We start from the raw sequence: 21,069 nt of genomic DNA, 5'->3' as shown, positions 1-21,069 counted from the left end.
AAGCGGGAGGAACTCTTATCCCCATTGGACAGATGGAGACACTGGGGTGTGGGGAAGGCAAGTGGGGACTTCTAGCCACATAAGGGACTCAGGCAAGGAAGGCTCTCTTCTCCAGCTCCAGATACAGAAATGCTGGGGGAAAAAAATAGCACATAGCTCGAAAAAGGAAGAAAGGGGGGCAGGAAAATCCTCAGGAGACAGCATTGATGAGGGAATCTAAAACCAGAGGGGCCCACAGGAGCTGATGCAGAGAGGAACGCCTGGGACGGCAGGCCACGTACAGGTTCAGGCTGAAGCCGGTTTCTTTTCTTTTTTGAGATGGAGTCTTGCTCTGTTGCCCAGGCTGAAGTACAGGGGCACAATCTCTGCTTACTGCAAACTCCGCCTCCTGGGTTCAAGTGATTCTCCTGCCTCAGCCTCCCAAGTAGCTGGCATTACAGGAGTGCGCCACCATGCCCAGTATTTTGTAAAAATACAAAATAATTTTTGTATTTTTAGTAGAGATGGGTTTTTCCCATGTTGGATAGGCCGGTCTCAAACTCCTGACCTCAAGTGATCCACCTACCTCGGCCTCCCAAAGTGCTGGGATTACAGGTGTGAGCCACCATGGCCGGCCAGAAGCTGGTTTCTTTTTAAGAGACAGAGTCTCACTCTGTCACCCAGGCTGGAGTGGTTTGATTATAACTCACCGTAATCTTGAAATCCTGGGCTCAAGTGATCCTCCCACCTCAGCCTCCCGAGTAGCTAGGACTACAAGCAAGCAGCACTGTGCCCAGCTAATTGTTTGTTTGTTTGTTTTTAGAGCTGGTGGTCTCACTATGTTCCCAGGCTGTCCTCAAACTCCTGGACTCAAGCGATCCTCCCACCTCAGCCTCCCAATGCACTGGGATTACAGGCATGAGCCACCACACCAGGCCTGCGGAAGCCACCATACCAGGCATGCTGAAGCCACCACACCAGGCCTGCTGAAGCTGTTTTAAGGTACACATTTTGCCTTGGAGCTATGAAAGGGATAGAGAAAGACAGTCATTCATAAGAAATGTGAATTCAAGTCCAAATCTGAGCCGGGTCTAAGCGGGGATCTGAATTTACAGTGTACGAACTGTAAACCAAGAAATTAACATAAAAACTGGCCTAGAATTAGTTGAACCCCTAGCATCCTGAAAACACCACACCACGCTGTGGAAACACTTCCGCATGAGTCTCCAACAGAAAAACAAAATCTCAGCCGGGCGCGGTGGCTCACACCTGTAATCCCAGCACTTTGGGAGGCTGAGGCAGGCGGATCACCTGAGGTCAGGAGATCAAGACCATCCTGGCTAACACGGTGAAACCCCGTCTCTACTAAAAATACAAAAAAATTAGCCGCGCGTGGTGGCAGGCACTATAATCCTAGCTACTCAGGAGGCTGAGGCAGGAGAATGGTGTGAACCCGGGAGGTGGAGCTTGCAGTGAGCCGAGATTGCGTCACTGCACTCCAGCCTGGGCGACAGAGCGAGACGCTGTCTCGGAAAAAAAAAGAAAAACAAAAAACTCCTGTTGAAGATGAGTTCACTAGTGAGAACTACAAATGACAACAAAAAGGCTGGGCACACCTATAATCCCAGCACTTTGGGAGGCCAAGGCAGGTGGATCACTTGAGGTCAGGAGTTCAAGATCAGCCTGGCCAACATGATGAAACCCCGTCTCTAATAAAAATACAAAAATTAGCCGGGTGTTGTGGCGCGCGCCTGTAATCCCAGCTACTCGGGAGGCTGAGGCAGGAGGATCACTTGAACCTGGGAGGCGAAGGTTGCAGTGAGCTGAGATCATGTCACTGCACTCCATCCTGGGCAACAGAGTGAGACTCTGTCTCTGTCTCAAAAAGAAAGTGTCAGGCCTCTGAGCCCAAGCTAAGCCATCATATCCCCTGTGACCTGCACGTATACATCCAGATGGCCTGAAGTAACTGAAGAATCACAAAAGAAGTGAAATTTAAATGGCCTGTTCCTGCCTTAACTGATGACATTCCACCACAAAAGAAGTGAAAATGGCCAGTCCTTGCCTTAACTGATGACATTACCTTGTGAAATTCCTTCTCCTGGCTCATCCTGGCTCAAAAAGCTCCCCAACTGAGCACCTTGTGACCCCCACTCCTGCCCACCAGGGAACAACCCCCCTTTGACCGTAATTTTCGTTTACCTACCCAAATCCTATAAAACAGCCCCACCCGTATCTCCCTTGGCTGACTCTCTTTTCGGGCCCGCCTGCACCCAGGTGAAATAAACAGCCTTGTTGCTCACTCAAAGCCTGTTTGGTGGTCTCTTGACTCGGATGCGAGAGAAAAGAAAGGAAAGAAAGAAAGAAAGAAAGACAGGCCAGGCGCGGTGGCTCAAGCCTGTAATCCTAGCACTTTGGGAGGCCGAGGCAGGCGGATCACGAGGTGAGGAGATCGAGACCATCCTGGCTAACACGGTGAAACCCCATCTCTACTAAAAATACAAAAAATTAGCCAGGCGTGGTGGCGGGCGCCTGTAGTCCCAGCTACTCGGGAGGCTGAGGCAGGAGAATGGCATGAACCCAGGAGGCGGAGCTTGCAGTGAGCCAAGATGGCGCCACTGCACTCTAGCTTGGGCGATGGAGCGAAACCCTGTCTCAAAAAAAAAATTAAGAAAGAATATATATATGTATATATGAAAAATATATATATATGGAAATATATATATATATATGGGAAAAGAGTGACCTATCCAACTAACACATGCAAGTAGCAGGGCTGAGGTTTCCTGCTCTGAACACTATTTTCAGCTCTTAAATACTTTGGATGGTTCTGGGACCTTGAACATAGACACTGCCCTCATCATACCCCATCTGCACCACCTTTTTATCCCTCCACCTGTGTCCCCAAGCATACCTGGCACTAAGGAGCTGGTAAGGCAGGTGCCAATGGCCAGTACTAAGAATGGTGAAATCATGGTGCACCCCAAGACCTGCTTCATCCCTGGAGCCCAGAGATGCGATCGACGTGGGTGGGAGGGGGTGGGCTGGCAGTGGTCAGATGTTAACTGATGTTCCAATCCTAGAAATTAAAAAAACAGAAAAAGAGGCATGTGGGGCACAGCTCTAGAGATCCCTTTTTCGCTCACTTATTCATACCTCGATTCATTCAACAAGTATTCGGTGAGCACCTATTACAGACCAGGCATGAGGCTACACATTGGGATGACAAACCCAGCTGGTCCCTGTCTCAGGAAGCTTAACCACACAAACAGCTGTGTCAGTGTCAATGAGTTCCATGCTGCAAAGCGGTTCCGTCCCATTTCCTAAGTGAATTTCCACTTTCAATTCATCTGAAGGCCCCCACCTCCCAGAGTCCAATCTTTTGGTGCAGTGTTTCTCAAACTGTAAGGAGAGCAAGCATCTGAATCCCCCAAGGGCTTGTTACAACAGATTCCCGGCCCACCCTCCGATTGTATTTCCAATAAGCTCCCAGGAGAAGCTGCTGCTTTGCAGGCCACACCTTAAGAAGCCCTGTTCTACAGCACTCGGTCTTCAGCCTTTTAATTACCTGTGTCCCAGGAACATCAGGGACAAAACAAAGAGTGCACCCCTTCTTTCAGGACCCCTACATTTGCTGCATTCTCTTCTAGAGCTTGTCGTTTATGGTAAGAGATAGAAAAATGGTAGGAGTCACATATGTGAAAAAACTGGCTGATAAGTGTGGCCATTTCTGGGTGGTGACATCACAGACAATTGATCTTTCTTTTCCATTGTCTTTCCTGCATTTCCAAAATTTTATTTTGTGCTGAGATACAGTATTATCTTTATAATTTTTTTTTAAATATATATATATTCAAAGTTGGATGTAATTGAAGAGTTTAGGTGGAAAAAAAAAAACTGGAAGGAAATACACCAAAACATTAACTGTGGTTTTCTCTGGGTGGTAGGACTATGAATGATTACTTCCTCTTTTTTTTATTTTTTTGAATTTTCCAAGTAGCCTAAAACGAGCGTGTATTAATGGCATTAAGAATGTTTTTAGACGGTGGTCATCCTGTTAAATCACAAAGAACAACCCCACTGGCAGCTGAGAAATGTAGTAACCCTGTTGCACATGAGTTACAAGACAAAGAATTTTAAGTGGCAAGAGTTTCACTGGGAAATATTATTGCTTCAGCCAAAACCAAGATATGACACAATTTGTTATGGGAAACAGCAGTAATACACACTCTACCGTTAGAAAAGTGTTGTGACAGATAAGACACTACTCTAGTACAATTATTATATGTTAAGTAAAAACAAAATAAAACATTTTTAAAAAGTTGTTTAAAGAAGAAAAGCCAGGCATGGTGGTACATGCCCGTAATCCCAGCTACTTGGGAAGCTGAGGCTGGAGGAAGTTCGCTTGAGGCCAGGAGTTGGAAACCAGCCTGGGCAACACAGTGAGACCCTGTCTCTAAGAAAAATTTTTGTATTTTAATTTTTTAAAATTTTCTTTTCCTTTTAAAAATTCTTCTCTTTGCAGCTCCAGCTCAAAGGAAAACGATTTTTTCTTTTTCTTTTTTTTTTTTTTTTTGAGACGGAGTTTTGCTCTTGTTGCCCAGGCTGGAGTACAATGGCGCAACCTCGGCTCACTGCAACCTCCGCCTCCCGAGTTCAAGCAATTCTCCTGACTCAGCTTCCTGAGTGGCTGGGATTACAGGCCTGTGCCACCACACCTGGCCAATTTTGTAATTTTAGTAGAGACGGGGTTTCTCCATGTTGGTCAGGCTGATCTCGAACTCCCGACCTCAGGTAATCTGCCCACCTTGGCCTCCCAAAGTGCTGGGATTACAGATGTGAGCTGCCGTGCCCATCCAAGATTTTTTTTAAATTTAAAAATAGAGAAAAAGAAAAGAGACAGAGAGAAAAGGAAGGGGAGGGGAGGGGAGGGGAGGGGAGGGGAGGGGAGGGGAGGGGAGGGGAGGGGAGGGGAGGGGAGGGAGAGGGAGGGGAGGGGAGGGGAGGGAGGAGAGGAGAGGAGAGGGAGGAGGGGAGAGGAAGAAACCACTATCACCAGAAGAAGGGATCTTGATTCAACCTTAAAAACACACAAGCTGCGCTCCAGTGCCAGAAGTGAGGGCTCTGGGGTAGGGGCTGGCGGTGGCGGCGCAGAGTGGAAATTAAAAGGAAATACCCCACATCTAACATCTAACAGCACTTAACTGTGAGTGGTAGAATTTGGAATTTCAGATGATTCCTACATTTTTTTTTGTTCTACTTTACGTTTTCCAAACATTTCTATAGCAAATCCTAAAATCAGAAAAATGTTATTAACTGAATATGAAATACTAATTCATTAAACTATTATTTAAAGTCACTTAAAAACGAAGTCACCTCTTTCAGGAAGGCTCCAGGATGGTCACTCACTCATTCCAATATAACACCACTGAGCTTCATGCCACCTCAAACATCACGTGTGCCTCCCTTTTTGAAGGTAATATAATTCTTGCTGGGCCATCTCAGCTGCCACACCGGGAGCTTCTAAGAGTGAGGACTTTGTCTTGTTTGTCCATCCTAGTGCTTAGCATAGTAAATATTTACATCAGTTGAAAGCCAGTGTCCTAAGGAAGGTTGGGGGCGGGGGGAAGGGAAGAGCCATCCAAAATTATCTTCTCTGTGTGTGCAGGAATGTCCAAGAGTTCGTGAAGATGTGTAACTACCGGAAGGTCCGCTCGCCGTTGGTGGAGTGTAGACAGGCACAGCGCATGGGAAAACCGGCAGGATCTACCAAAGCTGATCATCCTACCTGTGCCCTGGGACCCGTTTCTCTCCAGTGGAATGTGCACATCAGCCCTGTTCATAATGGCTTCAAAACTGCCTCCATCTACGGCAGGTGGATAATACATTGTGTATGCTCACAACACAGAAACCCCCACAGACAGCAAGGAGAATGGATGATCCACAGCTCCTCACAACAACATGAATGAATCCCACAAGGTAAGCTTGAGCAAAGGAAGCTAAACCCAAGAGCACTTACAGTGTGACTCCGATGACAGAAAGTATAAAAACTAACCCAGGGCGTTGGGAGACAGAACGGAGGCTCCACGTGGAGGGTATGGAAACGGGAAGGGGCTGCTGGGGTGCTGGTGCGGTTCTGTTTATGATTGATCTGGGTGGGTGGGTGCTGGTTACACAGTAGGTTCAGCTGTCAATGTATGACACACACATTTTTCTCTACGTGCGTTTTATTTCAATAAAATAAATACTACTCTTTGGGAGCTTATATGAACAATCTATAAAGGATATCGACAAAATGAAAGCAAGTCTGTGTGTTGCACTCCATAGTTCATAAAGAATTTCACCATGATGTTTCACTAATCAACTATGCAGTGGACAGAAAAGGACCTGTCATCTCCTTTTACAGATGAGAAAACCAAGGCTCTGGAAGGAGACTTGCCCAAGGTTACCCACAGGAAGTTGCAGAGCAGAAACCTGACCACAGGGCTCCTGATTCCCGAATTAGCAGTCAGGTTACCATCAGTCACCCCCTCCAGAGGGAGGGATTTCTGTTGCCCCCAAGTGTAAAATGAGGGTTCTGACGTTTGACACATGGATAGATTCAAGTAACCACCACCGCCACCATCAGGACCCAGAACAGCTCTGCCACCCCAAAAATCTCCCTTGCGTTCTTTATAGTTACACAATCCCCCCATCCCTAAACCTGGCAATCCCTGATCTGTCCTCCACCACTGTGTTTTTGATAGGTATGGTATTAAATCCACAGATCAGTGTGGGAGGGTTTACGTCTCGACCACATGGAGTCGCCCAGTCATGAAGACAGCACGTCTCTCCTCTCATTCAGTCAGAGGTCTTCAGTTTTATCAGCACTCTGTAGTCTTCAGCCTGTAGATCTTGGATATGTTTTCTTAGATTTATACCTATGGGTTCCGTCGTGTAATGGTTAGCATTCTGGACTCGGAGTCCAGATTTATACCTATGAATTTTGCTTTTTGGGAAACTATTGTAAATGACAATGTTTCTGAGCCATATACTACCGAGCCAAGCGCAATGGCTCACAGCTGTAATCCCAGCACTTTTGAGAGGCTGAGGCGGGTGGATCACTTCAGGTCAGGCGTTTGAGACCAGCCTGGCCAACATGGTGAAACTCTCTCTACTAAAAATACAAAAATTAGCCGGGCGTGGTGGTGTGCACCTGTAGTCCCAGCTACCTGGGAGGCTGAGGCAGGAGAATCGCTTGAACCCGGGAAACAGAGTTTGCAGTGAGCTGAGATCGCACCACTGCAATCCAGCCTGGGCAACAGAGTGAGACTCTATCTCAAAAAAAAAAACAAAGAAAAAGAAAAAGAAAAAAGCATTCAGCTTTTCGGCGTTTGGGGTGGTCTTTTGAGGCGTGAGGTGGAGACAGTCAGGAACTTGTTTTGGACATGTTGAGTTGGAGATGTCTTTTAGAAGTGGAGACACTAAGGAGGCAGCTGAATATTTGAGTCTGGCATTTGAAAAAGAAGTCTGGGTTAGAGTATAAATTTGGGAATCATAGGCACAGAGGTGGCAGTTAACACCCTGATCAAACTTGACGTGCTCACCTAGGGAGAGGGAATGGGGTCACAGAAAACAATGTGACAGAAGCCCTCAGCAAACCAGGTATTGAAAAGAATTTCCTTAATCTGATAAAGGCTTTATGCCAAGAATCTGCAGAAACCATCATACTCGCTGGAGAAAGATTTGGCAAACTCCTTTTAACACTGGCTTATGATGGTGAGGAGCTGGGGCAGTCTCGTCCACAACTAGGGAAATGAATTAGTAAGGAGTGGTGGAGGCAATGTCTGCGTGGCAGTGGTATTAAAACTAGACATCAAAACAGCAGCATGGTGGAGTCTAAAGGCAGAGGACTGAGTGATGAATGTAAAGAATCAAACGCAGTGTATGTAAGTGCAAACCAACCCCACGGACAGAACGCTGTGTAACGTACAAGGACACTTACAAATCCAAGGCCATATTAAGTACATTAGCGCAGGGACTTCGGGGAGCTGTGGGAATGGCAGTGGGGAGGCAGGGAGCGGGGACAAAGGAAAAAACGAATAAATAAAACAAGAACTGAGAGATTATTTGGATATGTCATATGCTAAGTGAGATAACGCATCCCACTCTCTCTGCACCTAGGATCCAAAACAGGTGAGCGAATAAAGAAAAATAAAAGTGTAGTGACCCGGGAGCTCTGAAAGGCTCATCCAGCCCCACATGATTATTCTTACGGTTATTGGTTTGTCTCTCCTCCCTGCTAGCCTGAAGCTCTGTGAGCATAAAGACCATCATCTTACCCATCTCTGCATCCCGAGCCCTTGCACATGGTAGCAGTTCCAGAAGTGCCACCAGTTCAGGCTGGGATGCTCTGAATTTTGGCCCCAGGGATAGGCATTGAGATAGGCTTGGCCTGGAGGCAGGTGCCTTCTCCCATAGCCTCTGCTCAGGACAAGGAGGGTGTGGGGACCTGGGAAAGCCTTCAGAACCCAGAGCCTCCCTGCTGGCCCCACCCCGCGGACCCCTCCCCCACGCAGAGGCTCCTGGCTGCTCTCTGGCAGCCCTGGAAGCGGAGGGGCCCAGTTTGGGGCTGTGGGGGCCCCAGCTGCCCACCACCCTCTGCCAATGTCTGCCAGCTTAAAACGGGGCCTCCGGGTGTGTGTCAGCCCCATTGTCACCCCTTCCCTCCCTTCTCTGCCAGGCTCCCGGCTCCTCCGTAGCCTGATTATGCATGGCCAGTGCAGAAGCCCCGGCTAGGCTGTGGCTCCAGAGGAGCAGCTACTTGGCAGTTCAGTGCAGGGGGCTGAGGAGCCAGGCAGGCCTTGGCTCTGAGGGCTGATTCAGCAACCCAGGCAGAGGGCCCGGGAGCATCCTGGAGTGGGGCAAAAAGCCAGCCTTGGGCTGCGTCTCAGAAGATCTGGAGCAAATGATCGAAGAATGGGACAAACGTGTCGCTACCATTTCTTAGGCCCTCATGTTGCACTCAGCCCCATGCTGTTTACAACCCTGATCTCACAATAAGGATGAAGAGCCCCCGTTTTGTAGCTTAGGAAGCCGAGCAGAGGGTTTGGCTAGTCTTCGACCATGCGCCATTTAAGCCCAGGCTGACTCCAGGGCTCAACCTCTCCGGGCCTTGGTTTCCCCACCATGAAGAGTAAGAGAGACGAGTGCCCCGCTGGCTCCATCTCACAAGAACAAATGGAAGCTGAACGAGCTTAGGGCGGGGAATTTGGCGGGATGCGGGGGGAGTCAGGCCAGCTGAGTTCCCCTACCTGAGCGGCCTGGCCAGGCGGCAAGTGAAGAAACAAAGGAGGCCCAGGGTCAGCCCCAGGAGGAGGAGGCTGAGGGCCACCGTGAGGACCACATCCAGGATGGGGGACAGGAGGGCCATCTTGGGGCAAAGAGGGCCCCTGGGAGCAGCCACCACTCCCTGCACACACTCGGTCACACTAGCTCCAAAGCCCTGGGTCAGTGGCCGTGACCCGCTTTATCCTTGGGTTAATCTTTGTGGATTAGTCAGGAGGGATGAAACAGGGTGCTGGGGTGGGAGGGGGAGCAGGCTACGAAGCTCCCCTCTCCCATTTGAGCCCCGGGGGAGGGCCCGATGCTTGTTCATTCAACTTTGTTCATTCATCCCTCACTCCCAAACACCTACAGAGCACCTGCTGAGTATCTCTGTGCTAGGTTCTAGGGAAACAGTCGGGAATGGGACAGACACAGTTTCTGTCAGCTTGGAGGTAACTGACCAGCCAGTGTGGACAAAGCACCTACTGTGTGCTAGACATAGTGCCAGGTGCCCTGTGGGGTAAAAACACAGAAGGGAACCCCTTGGCTAGTAACACAGTAGGTTTTCCCCTAACAGCAGCAGCTGCTCCAGCCCATCTATGAGTCCAGAAATCTGAGCTGGTGCTTACCCCAGCCAGAGGGATGCACCCATGCTCAGAAGAAGACGAACTGCTCTTATTGAGCACTGACTGTGTACCAGGCCCCATCTGGGCTAGGGACTAGTATCCCCATTTGCAGAGAAACAGAGGCTCAGAGGTGCAATGGTGGAGTTGGGATTTAAGCCCAAATCTGCCGGTCTCCACGGCCTGCACCTCAGAACTGAGATAGCAGCAGCCTGCGGAGGCTTTAGTCAAGCCCTGCCAGGCACTGGCCTAAAGCCAGCAGTCACCCAGGAGGCAGCACACACAGACTGGAGGTGGACAAGCTGTTGCCAGCACGGAGGGGCCTTTTCTGCTTCCAAAATTGTCTCCCCGACCCAGATCCAGTCTCTCCCAAAACATCCTATGAAGTCAGGAGAGTGGTTATGATTCCCATCTCACAGATTCAGAAACGGCCCAGAGAGGTCAAGCCATTTGGCACATGCACAGCTGTGCACCATTAGACCAGGCCTTTTCTGATCACGCTTCCTGCCTCCTGGTACACCTCAGATCCCATGGTCCAAAATACCCAAGGTCAGGAGGAGACACTTTTACCCTCTTGGTGCCAAGGAAAGTCCCCTCTTCTTGACCCCAGAAAGGCCACTGACCTCACCACAACAGGAAAACTAATCTCGTTACTCCATTACGCCCTTTTCTTTCTCAACATTCCTGTAACTCAAATTGCGTCAGATCCTCACAACATCCTAGTGATACTGGCAGGGTGGGGATTATTAGCCCTATCGATAAAAGAAAAACTTCAGCTGAATTAAATTTAAAAGAGTTGCCTGCAATCCCAGCACGTTGGGAGGCTGAGGTGGGTGGATCACGAGGTCAGGAGATCGAGACCATCCTGGCCAACATGGTGAAACCCCGTGTCTACTAAAAATACAAAAATTAGCTGGGCATGGTGGTGTGTGCCTATAATCCCAGCTACTCGGGAGGCTGAGGCAGGATAATCGCTTGAACTAGAGAGTTGGAGGTTGCAGTGAGCTGAGATCGCGCCACTGCACTCCAGCCTGGCAACAGAGCGAGACTGTCTCAAAATAAATAAAATAAAACAAAATATTAAAAAATAAATTTAAAAGAGTTTAATTGAGCAATGAACGATCTGCAAATTAGGCAGCCTCCTGAGCTGGAGTAGGCACCAGCACAGCCACTTGGTAGAAGAAGATTTATGGACCGAAAAGGAAAGCGAGGTACAGAAGACAGAAGTGAGGTGCAGTCAGATTGGTTACAGCTTAGCACTTGTCATTTGAACACGGTTTGAACAGTTGGCGACATTTGATTGGCTAAAACTTGGTAATTGGTGGCTGGGCATGGTGGCTCACTCCTGTAATCCCAGCACTTTGAGAGGCTGAGGAGGGTGGATCACCTGAGATCAGGAGTTCGAGACCAGCCTGGCCAACATGGTGAAACCCTGTCTCTACTAAAAATACAAAAATTAGCTGGGCATGGTGGCAGGTGCCTGTAATCCTAGCTACTTGGGTGACTGAGGCAGGAGAATCACTTGAACCCTGGTGGCGGAGGTTGTAGTGAGCTGAGATTACAACGCTGCACTCCAGCCTGGGCGACAGAGTGAGACTCTGTCTCAAAAAAAAAAAAAAAAAAAAAAAAACCCCAAAACTTGGTGATTGGCACAAGTGTAGGCTATAGTCTGTTTACACCTCTATTTCTTAGAGTTTACAATGTAGAGAAACCGTTAGGCTGAACTTAAAATATGTAAAAAAGCAGCATTAGGCTACATTTGATTTAATAATTCCCTTCATTTAGTTACTTTTTAAATTTTGAGACATTGACCAAAACCTGAGTCACTGATGTCACTATCACCATTGTAAATGTACTTATTTGGTCTCAAAACCCACTGGGAAACAGTAGGACAGTGGGTTTTGTAAGGTGGGAATAAAGACTTCAGGTTATTTTTTTTAAGGGCTAGAGGGTATTTTTTTTTAATGTTGGAATGTCCTGTTTACAAGAAAAAAAAAATGAAACAAAACCTGGTTTTAGCATTTATGTGTTCTTTTTAAAGTTTTAGTTTGATGATATCACATTTAGCACAAGTGACTCTATTTAGGTTTCGTCTGGTCTGTTGGGGCCTAGTGTATGCGTTTAGTCCAAAACAATAGGCTCTTATAATTTTGTTTTTGTTTTGAGATAGTTTCACTTTGTCGCCCAGGCTGGCATGCAGTGGCACAGTCTTAGCTCACTGCAACCTCCACCTTCCAGGTTCAAGCAATTCTCGTGCCTCAGCCTCCTGAGTAGCTGGGACTACAGGCGCATGCCACCATGCCCAGCTGATTTTTTGTATTTTTTAGCAGAGACGGGGTTTCACCATGTTGCCCAGGCTATTCTTGAACTCCTGAGCTCAGGCAATCCACCTGCCTCGGCCTCCCAAAGTGCTAGGATTACAGGTGTGAGCTACCACGCCCAGCTCATAATTTTGTTTTAAAATTCCCCCTTTTTGGTCAGATTCTCACTTAGGTGAGAGTGTGACCCAAACTTAGGGCCTTAGCGCCACTCTCAGTCACCACATTTTGAAACCGAGACGTAGCAGTGAAGTCACTGGGTCAGCTGTCACACAGCCAGCAAATCTGATCCAAGCCCAAGCTCCACCACTTCCCAGGCGTGTGATGCTGGGTCAGTCCCTGCACCTCTGAAACTGTTTCCTTTGGCGTCTAACATTGGTTTCCCATTCAAGAACTACGGTGCACCAGGTGCTGACTGTGACACACCTGACCTGCTGTGTCCTCATTAACAACACTGAGAGTGAGACAGAGCTGTCCCCCTTTACAGGTGGGAAAATGGAGGTCCACTTGGCCATGGTGAAGATGGCCCAGGGTCACATCAATGGCAGGTACTGGGCCAGGCCCTGCACAGGCCTCCACATGGGACCTACCCAGGGACATCCCCTGTGCCAAGCTCTCTCCACCTCAGCTCAGCCGGGGGCCTTCCCCACCCAAGCCCACCCAGCTCCCAGGCCTGCTCCAAGGACACCCTCCAAGGCTCTACCATGCAGCCTGATAAACTGATGTGCCCCCAGGGAGCATCAGCTGGTATGCCCCAGCTTGTACCTGGCAGGACTCACAGGGTCAGGTATTTGCCCTTAGAGAGCCCCCGGTCTAGAGCACACAGGCCCAGACTGTCCAGGCTGGAAAGGTCTTTTGCGATTTCCCAAATGCCCAGAACTACAAAAATCACTTGAGGTGCTTATGGAAAAAGTCTTATTCCCAAGTGGTTACCTTGGGAGGAGGATTGACTAGGCAGTGCATGAAGGAACTTCCTGGGGCAATGGAAATGTTTTGTTTTTTTTTTCAGATGGAGTTTCGCTCTCGTCGCCAAGGCTGTAGTGCAATGGCGCGATCTCGGCTCATGGCAACCTCCACCTCCCAGGTTCAAGTGATTCTCATGCCTCAGGCTCCCGAGTAGTTGGGATTACAGCGTTTCTGCCCGGCCGGTCTTTATCATGACCTGAGAGGTAGTTAAACGTGTGTATATTTGTGAAAAGTTGTCAAGGGGCTAATCGTCCCTACCCTGTCTATATCGTGAGGTTTTTGGGGAGGAGCTGTTGAGATTTCAATAAAGGGAGTGTTGGGGAAAAAAAGGGTTTAGTGGAGGGATGTGACTATATTCAAGTTTAAAAGGAGAGATTAGAGAGACATAACAGCCCCCTAAATAAATTCCTACTTCTCCTATTCCAGACCTACTCGGTCAGAATCTCCCAGGTCAAGGCCTGGGAAGCTGTTTTTTATTTTTTGTTTTGAGACAGGGTCTTACTCTGTCGCCCAGGCTGGAGTGCAGTGGCATGATCATAGTTCACTACGGCCTTAAGCGATCCTCCTGCCTCAGCCTCCCAAGTAGCTGGGACTACAGGCACACATTACCACATTTGGTTAATGTTTACATTTTTAAAATAGAGGTGGGGTCTCACTATGTTGCCCAGGCTAGTCTTGAACTCCTGGGTTCAAGTGATCCTCCTGCCTCAGCCTCCCAAAATGCTTGGATTACAGGTATAAGCCACTGTGCCCAGCTGGAAGCTGTATTTTTTTGGGGGGGAGGATTGGGGGGATGGAGTCTTGCTCTGTCACTCAAGCTGGAGTGCAGTAGCGCAATCTCGGCTCACTGCAACCTCCGCCTCCAGAGTTCAAGTGATTCTCATGCCTTAGCCTCCCTAGTAGCTGGGATTGCAGGCCTGCCACCATGTCCGGCCAATTTTTGTTTTTATTTTATTTTATTTTATTTTTTGAGACAGAGTCTTGCTCTGTCACCCAGGCTGGAGTGCAGTGGCGCGATCTCGGCTCACTGCAAGCTCCGCCTCCCGGGTTCACGCCATTCTCCTGCCTCAGCCTCCCGAGTAGCTGGGACTACAGGCGCCGCCACCACACCTGGCTAATTTTTTTGTATTTTTAGTAGAGACGGGGTTTCACCGTGTTAACCAGGATGGTCTCGATCTCCTGACCTCGTGATCCGCCCGCCTTGGCCTCCCAAAGTGCTGGGATTACAAGCGTGAGCCACCGTGCCTGGCCAATTTTTGTTTTTAGTAGAGACAGGGTTTCACCATGTTGGCCAGGCTGATCTTGAACTCCTGGCCTCACGTGATCCACCCGCCTCGGCCTCCCAAAGCGCTGGGATCACAGGCGTGAGCCACTGCACCTGGCTGGAAGCTATATTTTTAACAAGTCATTTTCTGAGCAGATTCGTTTGGGAAACTTTGTCTTAGAGATCATTCCATTGTCCAAATGGGAAGACTGAGGCCTAAAGAGGAGGAAAGCCTTGCCCGGTGAGAGGAACTACTATAAGCAGACCCTGCATCTCTCAGCTGCTCCCCACCAGAGACACATAGAGGGAACTGAGTCAGCTTGGAGCCAGCATCCCCTAGCCTGTCAGCTGGGCCTTCTGGGCTCTTCCAAGGAGCTGTGGCTGGAGAGGAGTCCTGAGTTGCCCTTGCGTCCCTGGTGGGCATGAGGAATGAGGCAGGGGCTGGGGGGCACCTGCATAGCTGCCTAGGGAGGGAGCCCTGCTGAAGACCATCCCAATAACATTTCAGCTGCAGAGTCATAGGGAAGGGACATGGAATTCCTCTCTCCGCCAAACCCAGCATCTCTGGCAAGCCTTGCTGGCCAGGACTGTATTCATTACTGGAGGAAGTTATTTATGGCTGTCATGAAGAGCTAGACGAAGTGCTTGGGCAGGAATGTTGGTGGTTTCAGAGTGGGCTGCAGGTCAGATCCATGGAAGGACTTCCCTAGAGGGCAGTGGGCCAGTGCTAGGGATATAGTAAGGCTCAGACTTCTAGCCGTTGATGGAACCCCATCCTGGCAGGAAACAGACGTGGAAGTACCCCAGAGGCCTGGTGCCAAGCCACTGCATCTTTAGGGCTTTGATGAGAACCCAGCTGTCCTCTGAGCGCTCCCAGCCTCAACACCTCTGCACTCTGTGCTTCCCAGACTAGAATGTTCCATGCTGTCCAACCAATGAATCCCTCCCCCTGCCCTCTCCCTACACTACCCCAGCCCAGACAGCAGTTTTGTCTCCTCCCCAAGCTCCCAGAACCTAGTGCCATGAAGCCCTTGGTGAAATTAATCAGAGCCTTAGAGAATCATGGGTTGTCACCCTCTCGTCATGGTGAGCTCCTAGGGAGCTGGAATCCTGCAGCCCCGTGGCTGGCAGAGGCCAGCACAGGCCGGGTGGCCAGGGAATGTCGCTAGGTGGAAGGATGATGGGGTCAGAGGGTGGGTGGCTGAAGAGACAGCTCAGCAGCAGTGAAGATGGATGCTGGAGCCAGGCTGCCTGGGTTCTGATCCTGTCTCTGCCCCTCACCAGCTGGGCAGCTCAGGGCAGGTGACCTCACCCCTCCACACCTAATAGAAGCCACTGCATTGTTGTAAGGATGCCTTCATACACACAAGGGTGTAAAACGGAGGCTGGGATGTGATAGGTGCTGAATGAATGTCAGTCAGGAGCTAGGGAGGGGGAGCAAATGAGGTGGATGGACTGCGGGGCAGAGATGGGCAAATGGGGCAGATGAGGGGCTGGAGCACAGAACGGATGGACCCTGCCCCGCCCACTCAGTCAAGCCGCCATGTGCTTTGGGATTTCCCAGAGACCTGTTCACCCGGATGGCCGCAGACAGTCCTTCCAGCTCTAAGACTCTAGAACCCAGAAGGTCACCTGCCTGCTGAGTACTTTCCCTTCGAGGGGCATGTTCTTAAGCGGCAGAGGTCCTGTTCTTACAGTCAAAGGGCTCCCATCTCCAGAGAGAACCAGATCTCTCTCTCCCTCACACACTCACTTGGGAAGAAAGGAATAACCTGCCAGGTAGCCTGACACTTCCTTTCCGTTTTGAAGGGGAGAGAGAGAAAGTCTAGGACAGGGTATGGGCCAGGAGTGTCCGTGGGGGTGGGTCGAGCACCAGGCTGGAAGGATGACGGGGTTGAGATGAGCAGAGAGAGAGAGAACACTCCCAACAGGACCTGAGTGTTTAAAGGCAAGGAGGCAGGAATGTGCGGAGTTTGGAGGTCAGGGAGAAAGGCACGAGCAGGCGGCTTGCATTCAGGACAGAGGGGCAGCCTGGACCCACCACAAAGGGCTCTGCTCCCCAAGCACGGCCTGGTGGAGAGCAGGCCCTCTGCATGCCTCATCTCACTACATGCCCCATCGCCAGCCCCATTTTACAGGCGAGGAGGGTGAGGCTCTGACTGTTTGTCACTTACTCAAGGCCACATAGCAGAGCTGGAATCAGAAACCCTGAGGGTCTGGGTTCAGAGAAGCCAAAGCTTCTCTGGGGGTCCCTGAGGCTCCAGGACGGTCATGATGCCCCAAAGCAACTCTGTGGGCAGAGGACTGAAGCCAGAGGACTGGTGGCAGGAGAGACAGCAGCAGGGAGGCGCAGTAGGGAGATCGCAGGGGAGGGAGATAGCGGGGCCCAGAGACACCATGCCTGGGGCCTGCAGTGACCAGGCAGGGGGCAGGGCATGGCTGCTTTGCAGGCACACAGCCTTCTGCCATGCCATGGAAAGGACATGTTCTGCTCCAGGCCACCTCACTCTGCGCCAAGCCTAGATGCCAAGTACAGAAAGCGGTGGGGGAGGGTGGAGCACGCACTGCGCATCTGCGGTGTTTGCCAACCACCTCCTCCAGCACTTCCCTCAGCCCTCTGCAGGGGGAGCCTCCCTGGTACTAGGAGACATGGCCGTCCCATCCTTGCTCTCACAAACAACAAGAAAAGGAAGGCACAGGCCGGGCACGGTGGCTCAAGCCTGTAATCTCAGCACTTTGAGAGGCAGAGGTGAGCGGATCACGAGGTCAGGAGATCGAGACCATCCTGACTAACACGGTGAAACCCTGTCTCTACTAAAAATATACAAAAAATTAGCCGGGCTGGGTGGCGGGCACCTGTAGTCCCAGCTACTCGGGAGGCTGAGGCAGGAGAATGGCGTGAACCCGGGAGGTGGAGCTTGCAGTGAGCCGAGATCGTGCCACTGCACTCCAGCCTGGGTGACAGAGTGAGACTCCATCTCAAAAAAAAAAAGAAAGAAAAAGAAAAGGAAGGCACAGAGAGGGTACACAACCTCCCCAGTGTCACACAGCACATCGGGGCAGGGATAGGTCTCCCCACTAACCAGCTGAGGATATGGGGGGCAATTACTGGAAAGGCAAGGCAGTGTTCAAGGTGCGGCGTGGATGCCAATGTCTTGGACTTCCATACATTAGTGATTTGCACCAACTGATGAAAACATTTCAAACTGCGACTATTTTAGAAAAATCCTATTTTACATATTTTGTCATTGTATTCATAAGATTAATAATAACAGGCATTGCTCTAAACACTTTACCTCTATTAACTCACTTGATCCCCACAGCAACCTTCAAGGTAAGCACTATTATTATCCCCATTTTACAGATGACAAAACAGAAGCACAGAGAGGTTAAGGAGCGTGCCCAAGGTCACACAGCCAGTAAGTGAGCGAGCCAGAATTCAACCTTACTTGGGGATGTTTCTGTCTCCCAGGACTAAGCATAAACTCCTCAAACAGGAGGCAAGACTGGAAACAAACCACCATTTGCCCTCTCTGCAATAGGTACATTACACATACACATCATACTTTTGCAGATGAAGGGATTGTGTGCAGCTGCTATTTGATTAACACTCACTACACTCTGTTCCCAAATGTTATTTCATTGTATCTGCACCATGGTTCCCAGTGGGAGGGCTTCCTATAATCATAACTTTACAGGAGACGTGAGGTGACTTGCCGGAGGTCACACAGCAAGAGAATGTCACATCTAGGGTCCAAGTCTCTTCTGATCTTTGCACAGTATCTTGTGGCCAGCCCTGCAGTGGAACTCACTTGGGGCTTGCAGTGGCAGGGAGGGGAGGATCCCAGATTCAAGACCTGGCTCTGCCCCTGGCCAGGTGGGTGCACCCTGGACACCCCCACCCATAATCCCCTCCTTCAGCTCATCCTCAAGACAGGGCATTGGCCAATCCTGGCTCTCCCTACTCTCCTCCCCCTAGCAGAGGATGTGTCCATTGTGCAGATGGCCCCACACAGGTCCTGTGAGAGGAGGCTGAGGAGGCGCCGGGCTGTGGGAAAAGGGACAATGAACTTGTAGCTTGCTGGGCAGCGGCCAGCACAAGCCGAATCCCTGGGTGGCGGGCGCAGAGGGCTCAGATCAGAGGAGGAAGGACGCGGGTGTTCCCAGAGACAGTGCTCAGGGCAGCTGGGCTCCAGATAACAGCGTTCCTCGCATTCCCACAGGACGCTCCAGCCGGCCACAGAAGGCTCCGGTGGCTTTTGCGTTTGATCTCCGCGGCGACCTTGGGACATAGCAGGGCAGGGCTGACGCCGAGAGCCCCAGACAGGAAACTGGGGCCTATGGAGGTGAGGTCCCACCCAAGGGCACGCAGGTCAGCAGGCCCCCATTGACCTTGGGCACATCACCTCACCCGTCAAATGGGGACCATCCTGGTGAGAGCCTACGTCACTGGAGGAGCAAGAATTCAGTGAGACAATAAACAAGGAGAGAAAGACCCAGGGCCTGGTACACATTGAACAATAGGTGTTAGCCAGAAGTAACAGAGATCACGAGTGTGCCGGGCACTGCTCTAAGCACTTTACACGCAAATCCATCTGGTCCTCACACCAACGCCCTCATTGCTCCCAGTGTACAGAAAAGTCAAGGAACTTGGCCAAGGTCACATAGCTACTAACAGGACCCAAAAAGGAAGAGGGAGAAACTCTCTATGGAGCAACTACTACGCGCTGGGGGCTTTTCACCCAGTCTTCAAATTCCGGTGAAGTGCAAATGACCCGCTCTGGCTCAGGAGGAAAAACCAAGGCTCAGAAAAAGGAGGGAGGTTCAGGGTCACAAAGCAACCGCGTGGGAGGGCTGGGATTCAGGCCAGGCCCGTCCAGCTCCATGTCCAGTGTACGTGCCACCCCCATCTCAGTCACATGCCAGGACAACCTCGGTCACCAATGGCAGAGCTCATGCCTCAGCCATCCCAGGCACAGGGAGCCCTGCCTCAGTGGGGCTGCATGAGCTCACTCTGCTGGGGTGTAGGGGGACGGGGAGGGGGGCGGTGGTTCTGGCAATGAGAGCTGCAGGAAGCCATGCCTGGCTGCTGCCCTGTGACTGGTCCTCATATCATGCTGCTCTCTCAGCTCCCCGTGGACTTTCCCGTGATCGCAGCTTCCTGGGGGCCTCTTGTATCTAGATGGAGTGCCTGCTCCACAAAGGGAGGGGCTTCAGTCACGTTGGCCTCTCCCTCCTAGATCAGCTCCTCTGGGTTTATAATTCTGCACAGGGAGGCTGAGATCAGTGGGGGCAGCCCAGGGTTACAAGTCAGAGTCCTCACTGAATAGTCAAGGGCTGTTTCCTTGGCTGTAGAGCAGGGATAATAAACTCCATTTTGCCTCCAGTATCAGCGTCTAAGAAGGGAAAGAACCTTGCAAATCAAAAGGTACAATGCAGAAGTTTCTACGGCTCTCCACTGCGCTCCCTCTGGTGAGTGGAGTGGACATCTACTGTCATTTTTGGCCACCCAGAGTCTGTTTCCCCTTCCTAACAATACCACCAAGTTTCCTTGGGAAGTGACCCTCCCCCTTTCAGCCTGGTTTGGGTGGGACTGATCCCACCTCCAGCTCCAGGTGGACCCTGACTGGCTCCAGTTGGAAGACTCTCTCTGCCTGCTGGGTTATGAGGGTGTGAAGTGGTGGGGAACGGCACTTTGTATAGCCTGAAGAGGAAGCAACCTCTCAGAGATGGACTAGAGAAAGGTAGAGACCTTGAGTCTTTGATAGCGTCACTTGGGCTCCTAGATGCAGCCATGCCTGAAGCCTTCCTCTGAACATCCTGGCTACATGAGCCAATTAATTTCCCCATCGTGGGTCTTGGCTTTTCTGTTACTTGGAACACAGAGTCTGACCTCAGAACTGCAGCTCAGCCAGTTTTTCTCAGCCCCTTAGATTGTGAGCAACCAAATCAGGTCATTCATATTCTGCCAGCTGTTTCTGACAGAGGAAAAATCTTGCAAACAAGCTAAAGCTGACAAGTTTCAAGTATGAGGTAATGTAAGAGTCCAACTTCCTACAAGTCACTTTCTACTTGGAATATGTAAACTTCTAGAATTACAGAAAGTTTGGGGGCTGGACTTGCCTAATAGCCCTGCAGGACTCAGATCCTCACTTTCTGACAGGTTGTTGTCCATTGAGGTTTACAACCCTTTGACCACCAGGTTCCATGCATCTATTGTGTGCCAGCCCTGTGACAGGATCTGTAGGTACAAGCTCTGCCTTCCAGGCCCTTCGATTTGGTAGTGACTGGTTATAATTCACCTTTCTAGTAGGTTTTACACAAAAGGCCCTGGAGGGGGAATACCACTACACCCATTTCAGAGGAGAAAGTAGAGACTCAGCAAGGTGAAGTGACTTGCCCTAGGTCCCTCTGCTAAACAGGGGCAGGGCCAGGCCATGTCTCCAGATCTGCCTGGGCCCAGTGCTACTGCTTTTTCTCCTAGTCATTGGAGTGGAGTGGGCTGGGGCTATCGTTTCTCTGAGAGAGTTTGTTCCACTCAGGAGCAGTCAGAGTGGTTTAAAAAGCTAAAGAAAACGAGAAAGCTAAGTGTCATGAGCTTCCTGTCTGCCTG

General features: G+C 50.4%; 1 protein-coding gene across 1 annotated transcript in view; it reads right to left on the bottom strand.

Annotated features, from left to right (window-relative positions):
* The window catches only part of ALPL (alkaline phosphatase, biomineralization associated), a 68,943-nt gene that overhangs the window by 21,007 nt on the left and 26,867 nt on the right, over positions 1-21,069 (bottom strand). The window contains exon 2 of the mRNA XM_003271568.4: positions 2,894-3,058. Within this exon, the coding sequence (XP_003271616.1) occupies positions 2,894-2,978 (85 nt within the window). The 5' untranslated portion in view covers positions 2,979-3,058. The remainder of the gene's footprint in view (positions 1-2,893; positions 3,059-21,069) is intronic.

The sequence above is a fragment of the Nomascus leucogenys genome, chromosome 24 (genome assembly GCF_006542625.1).
Source record: "Nomascus leucogenys isolate Asia chromosome 24, Asia_NLE_v1, whole genome shotgun sequence".
Classification (NCBI taxonomy): domain Eukaryota; kingdom Metazoa; phylum Chordata; class Mammalia; order Primates; family Hylobatidae; genus Nomascus; species Nomascus leucogenys.
Note: the sequence above shows the minus strand (reverse complement) of the source record. Positions and strands in the feature narration are given on the sequence as shown.